Source organism: Bos javanicus, chromosome 16, assembly GCF_032452875.1.
Source record: "Bos javanicus breed banteng chromosome 16, ARS-OSU_banteng_1.0, whole genome shotgun sequence".
NCBI classification, from domain to species: domain Eukaryota; kingdom Metazoa; phylum Chordata; class Mammalia; order Artiodactyla; family Bovidae; genus Bos; species Bos javanicus.
Window position 1 is genome coordinate 51815433 of NC_083883.1, and position 9084 is coordinate 51824516.

Consider the following 9084-nt stretch of genomic DNA (forward strand, 5'->3'; position numbering starts at 1 on the left):
ATTCGTTCAAGGGACGCTGGTGGTGACACCGTGTGGGGCTCCAGGGCACAAAGCCTTTGTGTCCCCCATTTCTTTGATCATAGGGAACAGCCTTCACTCAGCCTCCATGACCTTCCCTGAGTTCCAATGGGCAGATTCAAGCCGTTGTTCATTAGGGAAGGGAGGGAATGGGAGACCAGAGAGAAACCATCAGGAGCAGCCTTGGAGCAAGGTCCTGTTTCCCCATCAAGGGATACACACAATTTCTTTGAGTTATTTTGCAGATAATGAAACCCCTAAGTTTTTGCAGAAAACTTCTGCCTGTGGGAGAAGTTAACAATTAACAATGGAATACTGCCCATAAGCATGTAGACCCCAGACCAGTTGGACCTGAAGGTTAAAAATGCTGACTCCTATGGACTTTCCTGGTGGCTCAGATGATAAAGCATCTGCCTACAATGCGGGAGACCCAGGTTTGATCCCTGGGTTTGGAAGATCCTCTGGAGAAGGAAATGGCAACCCACTCCAGTACTCTTGCCTGGAAAATCCCATGGACGGAGGAGCGTTGTAGGCTACAGTCCATGGGGTCACAAAGAATCAGACATAACTGAGCGATATCACTTTCACTTTTTCTACTTCAACCCAAACTCTGCCTCTGAGATTTGATTTGGAACCAGTGTACAGAGAAGCTGAGCTTTCAGCATCAGTGGAGACACTCTGGCCGGGAAATCTGCTGAGGTCCCTGGCAGTGCATGCCAAGCCCTGCTGCCTGTATGTGTGCAATTGAACTATTTACACTGGCGCACACGTGGAAGATCTCACAGTAACTATTTATTCTGATAGTGAAAGTGAAAGTCGCTCAGTCACAACCGACCCTCTGTGACCCCATGGACTATACAGTCCATGGCATCCTCCAGGGCAGGATACTGGAGTGGGTAGCCTTTCCCTTCTCCAGGGAATGTTTCTGATAACAAAGTTGGGGTTAAAAAAAAAATGCTGCAGATGATAACCTTTGGGTGGAGAGAGTTCAGACAGCAAGGATCTCTGTCTCATCTCCTTTTAAGCCCCGCCCTCTCCTCTGGTCCTCCACTCAATCATTCACTCTTTCAACAAACAGCTGAGCTCTGGCTGTGGGCCCTGCATGCTTGAGACCAACAGAGGCCTCTGGCCCTGGGGGACAGCTCTGTGTAGGTGCCCTGACATCCAGTGGTCACCTGAGCAAGCTGCAGTGCCCTGGCTGTGGTAGAGGCTGCGGGGACAGGCCTCACAGCCCACTCTTGCTGCTTTCTGCCTGTGGAGAGGCCACCAGGAGAGTTTTGAGCTTCCCTGGCTCTGATGAGGGATAGGATAGTCCCCCAGTGCCCAGGATACGGGCGCTTCTCCTCAGCAACAGGGTGGCCTTCCCACCCCACCCCAAGTGCTTGTGTCCCGTCATCTGGCCCTGCTGCTTTCAGCATCTTCCCAGGTCATCCTGTGCAGGCAGGGCACACAGAGCTGACACCCTTGTTTTTCTGGCTTTTGCCGGCTGCTGGCACCCGGTCCACTCGGCCCAGTCTTAGCCAGCAGGGACAGGAGTGGGGCTGGGGGGCAGGGCCAGAGGGAGGGATCCAAGGAAAGGCATGTGGGTGCCTCCTGGGGGGCAAATCGTGGCACATCAAAGGCTGTGCTCTTCGAGGAGCTGTAGTCCACGGGCAGGTTCCTGCCTGCCTGGCCTTTATCTCCTGGGAGGGAGGACAAGTCAGAGGCCCTGGCGGTTGGCAGGGGCTGAAGGCTGCTGGGACACAGGCTGTGGCAGGCAGGGCCTCCCCCTAAGTTGCTGGGTAAACAGTGTGGAGAGCTGGCCGTTCGCCTGGCCCCCAGAGGCCCCCACTTCCCTGCCCTGCCCCTCTCCCCGCCGCCCCAACTGCAGTTCCAGCTACGTACCTTCCTGGACAGATCTCCCATCTCAGCTCCTGCGGAAGGAGTTTCATGAAAGGGCCTGTGGCTGGGCCAGGACAGCATAAAGAGGACCCCCAGCCGGAGGACTGGACTGGGGCCAGCCTGGGCCTCCAGCAACCATGCCTGATTCATGTTGTTTCCAGATGGACTCTGGGGTCTCAGAGCCTGGGGAGCAGGACCTGACAGAGGCAGGGGCGGAGCAGGAACTGCGGTGGTTGGATCTGGGCTCTGAGGAGGCTCTGGGAGCTGGGACACAGGGGCCCAGCACCCCACAGGCCTGGGGGCACCTGCTGCAGGCTGTGTGGAAGGGTCACACGGGCCTGGTGACTCAGCTGCTGCGGCAAGGGGCCAGTGTGGAGGAGAGGTGAGCCCCGTGGGGGCAGGACCAGGTATCTTCACAGGTATCTGGTGGGGTGGTGGCTGCTGTCCCTTCAGTGGTAGGGGGAAGCAGGGATTCCCGGTGGGTAGAGGGGGTCCTTCCTGGGCAAAGGTAGCCAGTTTGAGTTTCTTTCCCCAGCAGGGGGCAGGGGCCGGAGACAGTGGCCTGGTTCTGGATCCAGCCCTCACCCTCACCGCCCATACCTGCCCCACAGGGATGGCGCGGGCCGAACTCCGCTCCACCTGGCGGTATTGCGCGGCCACGTGTCGCTGGTGCGTCTCCTGCTGCAGCGCGGGGCCCAGGTCGGAGCCGCAGACCGCGCGGGGCGCACACCGCTGCACGAAGCCGCCTGGCACGGGCCGTCGCGGGTGGCAGAGCTGCTGCTGCGGCGCGGGGCGCCGGCGAATGCACGTTGCCTGGCCGGCCTCACACCGCTGCACTGGGCCGCCGCGCTGGGCCGCACGCTGATGGTTGGGCACTTGCTGGCGGCGCCTCACCCGGGCCCAACAGCGGCAGACGCGCGCGGCTGGACTGCGGCGCACTGGGCGGCCGCGGGAGGCCAGATGGCGGTGCTCGAGCTGCTGGGAGCCAACGGCGGCGCGCGCCTAGACAGCGTCCTGCTCGTGGCGGCCGCGGCTGGGCGCGCAACTGCGCTTCGTCTCCTTCTGGCGCAAGGGGCGCCGGTGGACGCCCGGGACGGTGTGGGGGCCACTGTGCTGGGCGTCGCGGCCGGCCTGGGCCGCAGGCAGGTAATCCTGGCCCAGCCTCCGAGTGATAGAGCGGGTGGCGGAGAGAGGCCAGCCACCAACCCCCGCCGCCCTTGGATATTGGCTCCTGGAAGCCCAGGGAGGGAGCCGGGTGGTAGCACCAATATTTATTGTGCAAGGGGCAGGCCTGTTTGAGCCAGCAGGGAGGATGGGCGGCAGGGAAGTCAGGACCATTAGGGGGCGGGGGCAGTTGCAGTCTCCAAGTAGAGCCTCTGCAGGTGTCATGCCTGAGTGCTAAGTTGACTCAGTTGTGTCCTACTATTTGTGACCCTATGGACCGTACCTCTCCAGGCTCCTCTGTTCGTGGGATTCTCCAGGCAAGAATACTGGAGTGGGTTCCATGCCCTCCTCCAGGGGATCTTCCTGACCCAGGGATCGAACACGCATCTTTTATGTTTCCTGTATTGGCATGCAGATTCTTTACCACAGCGCCACCTGGGAAGCCCACATAGGTGCTATTTGTTGTTGTTCAGTCGCTGAGTTGTGTCTGACTCTTTGCAACCCCATGGACTGCAGCACTCCAGGCCTCCCTGTTCCTCACTATCTCCTGGAGTTTGCCCAAGTTCATGTCCGTTGAGTTGGTGATGCTTTCCAACCATCTCATCCTCTGCTGCGCTCTTCTCCTTTTGCCTTCAATCTTTCGCAGCATCAGGGTGACCAAATAAGGAAGCAGTGTCAAGAAAGGAGAGGCCAAGGGCAGCTGGGTGCTACGTGGTTAACACAGCCAGCAGCCTAGCCCCTGCCCTCTTCTCTTCCAGGACATGGAGGTGCTGCTTGAGCACGGGGCAGACCCAAGCCTCACGGACAGGTATGGCCGCTCTGCACTCCACAGGGCTGCTGCGGGTGGACATCTGCTTGCCGTCCAGCTGCTGGCCGCCTGGGGAGCAGAAGTGGATTCTCAGGACCTGTTGGGCCTCACCCCCCTGCACCATGCTGCCCGGGGAGGCCACATAGAGGTCACTGGCCACCTCCTAGACAGGGGTGCAGAGGTCAATGCCGCTGGCTGGCTCCACAAGACCCCCCTGCATCTCGCCATGGAGCATGGCCATGGCCCCACTGCAGAGTTTTTGCTGAGCCGAGGTGCCAGCCCCACCCTGCGGACACGGTGGGGGGATATGGCCCAGGACTTGTGGCCTGCCCTCTGTGGAGAACAAGAGGAGTCCTAGGGGCACAGGGCCCTGGGGTGGCAGGGCCAAAGCAGGACAAAAGGCTCCGGGCTTCCATGGCCTTCAGGGTGTGCTCAGGCTTCTCTCTGCTGGTGCAGGGGAGAAGAGCCCAGAGGTTCCTCCAGGAGACAGAGGCAGTGGCTGGAGCCTGAGCAACAAATGTGTCGCTGGACCAGGAGCAGCTCCACTGACTCCCAGAGCCACTCACCCCTGCAGCTCAGGCCTTCTCCACTCTCTGCAGTGGAGAGACTGAGTCATGACAGAACTGACAGAAACCCGATGGTCTCCGCTTTGTCTGTCCACCGTGGGTGTGTCACCCCTGGTGTGCCCTCTGTGCACGCTGATGCTCTTACTGTGTTTTCTTAGATTCAGTGTTTGTCTGTTGGCGCCCACTCACAAATGATGGGGCCAAACAAACGGCCAGCTGTTCTGCCCTGCCACCTGACCCACCCCCTGAACTGCCTTCTCTCATGTGCCCAGCTGACGTCCTCCTGCCCAGAATCACCCAGGGCCACACATGCTTCTGTGCACCAAGGCCCAGTGAATTATCACACAAACCAATCCCAAACTGTTTCCCTGCCCTGCCCTGCCATTCCTGCCGGAACCCCAATAAAGGCCTGAGCCTTCCCAGGGCCCCTGCTTCTGCCTCCCGGTCGACACCAGTGCTCCTGCCCATGTCCCTGTGCAGCGTGGTGTGCCCCCCACCTTTGGTGACATAAGGCATAAGAATCTGTTTTCAATGGCTTTAGCCTCTCCCTGTCACTCAGTCATCTCTGCAATACAACAGATACAGAGAGACAGCTGTTTCTGATTGCCCACCGCTGTATCCTCAGAGAATACCAGTGCCCTTATTCTGTTTTTCTAGAAGAAAAGCTCTAGAGGACAGATTTTGTCTTTCAAAAGTGAGAGTTGTATCAAAGTAGTGTCTCTGTGCGGCAGCCCTGGGAACACTTGGATTTTACTCACAAAATAATGTAAACCTTTGGAGAGTTGGTGTGCCTGTGACATGGTCTCTTTGGTTCCAGGCCCCCAAGTGCTGAGTGGACCATATCTAGGAAGGGGGAACCCTGGAGACCAGTGAAATGGTGGCAGCACAACAGTGGAGGTGGGAGAAGCAGGCAGAATTTGGGTGATTCTGTTGGCACAGCCCTCTGGACTTGCTGATGGTTGAACATGGGGGGCCAGGGAAAGGGAGACATAAAAATGACTCCTAGAGAGGCTGGGCTAGGTGGAGGGGTGGGTGGGAGAGCAGATGCACAGGAGATGAGATGTGGGGAGAGGTGGGGCTCAAGTGACGTCTGGAGCCATCAAAATAAGGATGGTTGTGCTTTGTTGGCTGCACAGCGTGGCATGTAGGATCTATAGCATCTTAGTTCCCTGACCAGGGATGGAACCCCTGCCCCCTGCAGTGGAAGCATGGAGTCTTAACCACTGGACCGCCAGAGAAGTCCCAGGCTGGTTTTTAAAGCTGCAGGATTAAAAAAAAAAAAAAAAGCTTCAGGATGGACCTACAACCAATCTGCAGCACAGCCTGTGGTCTCAACCTTAGAGCATACCCCCAGCCTGACTAACTCTCACCTCTCCCACTGCATCCACCACGTCCAGGCCAGCAACAGTCAGCTTTTCCTGCCCTCAGCCTAACCAATCTTCTGGTTTAACCTGTGACTCCCGGGGGCTCTTCTCAGAACAATAGCCATAATCCTACGGCATGATCCCCCAGGGGCTCCCTCTCATGGAGTGTAGACCAAACATAGCGTATGGTGTTTGTTGATACCCCAGTGATCTTGGCTGTCAAATGAACTCCTTCCAGTGGGATCCCCTTGTTCCTCCCATCCAGAGCTGAAGTCTGGGTCTCCTCCTTTTGAGCAGACTTTTGTGACTAGTCCAGTGCCCTAGCACTGCCAAAGCCATGCTATGTGACCTTCCAGGGTGGGCTGAGAAGGTGACCAGGCTGCGTTGTCCTGTCCTGTGGCCACCATACTATGAGGAAGCCCGTGGTACCCAGGACATCAAGAGTCCTTCCTCGACCTCCAGGGGCCATACATCCTCACCAGCCTCGGTTTCTGGCCTCTGCCGCTGACTTGCTCACTGGCCCTGGACCTGCACTGGCTCTGCTCCCACCACTCTGGCCTTTTGCTGACCTTGCCCATACTGGGTCTGGCACGTGCTGACCCTCTGCCTGGCTGAGTCAACACTTCCCTTGTCGCTGGACCACCACCTTCTGGATGCATCCTTTCAACACTATCTAGAGCCCCAAGGGAAGGCTCTTCTTTAAAGAGAATGTCAATAAATATGGAAAGAGTTATAAAGTCAATGATGGACACCCAAGTGAGTGAGTACAAGTGGTCTTAGAGCCTGCTGGCCACAAAGAGGCTGCTCAGACATCCATTCAAGAACCTCCCCGCCCCCACCTTGTGGAGCTTCAAGTCCATGGCAGCATTTCAGATGAAGGCATACTTCTCCTAGTGGCCCCAATGCTGGCTGAGCACAGCACAGGTGCCAGGGTCTGGCCATCTCTGCCCAACACAAGGCTTCCCTTCTAGGCAGTCTTTGCTCCAGAACTGTCGTGCTGGCCGAGATGTTGACCAGTCTGCATTCTCCCTCTCTCACATGCACGACACAGTACACCTCTGTGCTCCTACCTGGCCTCTGCACATGCTTACAGGAAGGCCTGGGATGACTCATGAAGTATTTCCCTACAAACTACGTATTAGTTGAAACATAAACCTGGCAACCATACCAAGTGGTCAAAGCTGACATTACCTGTGTTGGGACAGGCTGCCATCATGGTCCCCTGACACCCCATACCAAGGACACAATATAATTTCTCCAGTATTCTGCCGAAAATGTGTAACCTGATTCTAATCACAAGGAAGCATCACACAAACTCTGGTTGAAAGGCACTCTGCAAAATAACTAGCCTGTACTCTTCAAGAATGCCAAGGTCAAAAAAGACAAAGAAAGGCTGAGGAACTATTCCAGATTAAGACCAAAAATGCAGAGTGTGATCCTGGACAGAGATAAAAGCAGTAAGAACTTTGGACAGAAATGAGTGTGGACTAGACAGCATTATTTTCTGGTAAATTTCCTGATTTCTATCATTGTGCTGTGATTTGTATGAGAATGTTTTTGTTCTTAGGAAACATACTGTGACGTATTTAGCTGTCTCCAACTTCCTCTTGAATGGACCAGAAGAAATCCCCACTAATGTTTTTATAAACAACTATAGAGAGAATGATTAAAAAATGGAGCAAATTAAACAACTGGTGCATTTGGGTAATGCATATTGAGGAGTTTTGGGGACTAGTCTTCCAACTTTTGTGTAAGTTAGAACCAGACATGAAACAATGGACTGGTTCCAAATTGGGAAAGGAGTACATGAGGCTGTATAGTGTCACCCTGCTTATTTAACTTAGATGCAGAGCACATCATGTGAAATGCAGGGCTGTATGAAGCACAAGCCAGAATCAAGATTGCCCAGAGAAATATCAATAACGTCAGATATGCAGATGACACCACCCTTATGGCAGAAAGCGAAGAGGAACTAAAGAGCCTCTTGATGAAAGTGAAAGAGGAGAGTGAAAAAGCTGGCTTAAAACTTAACATTCAGACAACAAAGATCATGTCATCTGGTCCTATTACTTCATGGCAAATAGATGGGGAAAAATGGAAACTGTGACAGAGTTCATTTTCTTGGGTTCCAAAATCACTGCAGATGGTGACTGCAGCCATGAAATTAAAAGACATTTGCACCTTGGAAGAAAAGCTATGACCAACCTAGACAGAACATTAAAAAGCAGAGACATTACTTTGCCGACAAAGGTCCATCCAGTCAAAGCTATGGTTTTTCCAGTAGTCATGTGTGGATGTGAGAGTTGGACTATAAAGAAAGCTGAATGCTGAAGAATTGATGCTTTTGAACTGTGGTGTTGGAGAAGGCTCCTGAGAGTTCCTTGGACTGCAAGGAGATCCAACCAGTCCATCCTAAAGGAAATCAGTCCTGAATATTCATTGGAAGGGCTGATGATGCTGAAGCTGAAACTGCAATACTTTGGCCACCTGATGTGAAGAACTGACTCATTGGAAAAGACCCTAATGGTGGGAAAGATTGAAGGCAGGAGGAGAAGCGGACGACAGAGGAAGAGATGGTTGGATGGCATCACCTACTGGATGGACATGAGTTTGAGCAAGCTCTGGGAGTTGGTGATGGACAGGGAAGCCTGGCATGCTACAGTCCACGGTGTCACAAAGAGTCGGACACAACTGAGCGTCTGAACCGAACTCAAAACTACATTTAAATGAAAAGTTACTAATAAATTGCACACACCCACTTTGCCCCTCTTCACTATTTTCTGTAATAATGGTAATATAGTGGTTGTTGTTCAGTCGCTAAGTCGGGTCCAACTCTGTGACCCTCATGGACTGTAGCCCACCAGGCTCCTCTGTCCATGAGATTTCCCAGCAAGAATACTGGTGTGGGTTGCATTTCCTTCTCCAGGGGATCTTGCCTATCCAGGGAACAAACCGACGTCTCCTGCGTTGGCCTGTGGTAAAACAGTGACAAAATACACAGGATAAAACCTGTCATTCCAATCATTTGAAAGTGCGCAGCTCAGTGGCCCAATGGAGACTCTGGCCCCCTGTGAAAAGCAGAGCTGCTCGGGTCCGCAGAGGGAACCACTCTCTGCTACCCTGCTGCGGGAGCACCCCCCGGCCTCATCGGGGTGGCCCCCACCAGGGCCCCAACCCTTTCCTCCACCGCCGCGCCCCACAGCCTGAGCATGCGTACACCGGGTTGTCACTGCAGGCCCGAAGCGCACGCGCGACGGCCCGGACGTTCCCTTAAAGAGGGCGG

The 9084-nt window shown here is 54.8% G+C and overlaps 1 protein-coding gene across 2 annotated transcripts; it reads left to right on the forward strand.

Moving 5' to 3' along the window:
- The first annotated feature begins 2028 nt into the window (after positions 1–2028).
- ANKRD65 (ankyrin repeat domain 65) lies at positions 2029–4868 on the forward strand. 2 transcript variants are annotated; one of them, XM_061383080.1, is made up of 4 exons: positions 2029–2281; positions 2511–3045; positions 3822–4143; positions 4328–4868. In XM_061383080.1, exons 1-4 carry the CDS (start codon positions 2037–2039, stop codon positions 4480–4482), a joined length of 1257 nt encoding a protein of 418 aa, XP_061239064.1. In that variant the 5' UTR covers positions 2029–2036; the 3' UTR covers positions 4483–4868. The 2 variants fall into 2 exon arrangements, with proteins under 2 accessions (XP_061239064.1, XP_061239065.1); XM_061383081.1 differs by having other exon boundaries at positions 3822–4420.
- Positions 4869–9084: the final 4216 nt, after the last annotated feature.

Coding starts and splice junctions, on each gene's coding strand:
- ANKRD65 (XM_061383080.1), top strand. CDS start 2,037: ATGCCTGATTCATGTTGTTTCCAGATGGACTCTGGGGTCTCAGAGCCT. Junction 2,282..2,510: donor GGGGCCAGTGTGGAGGAGAG/GTGAGCCCCGTG, acceptor CCTGCCCCACAG/GGATGGCGCGGGCCGAACTC. Junction 4,144..4,327: donor AGAGTTTTTGCTGAGCCGAG/GTGCCAGCCCCA, acceptor CTGCTGGTGCAG/GGGAGAAGAGCCCAGAGGTT.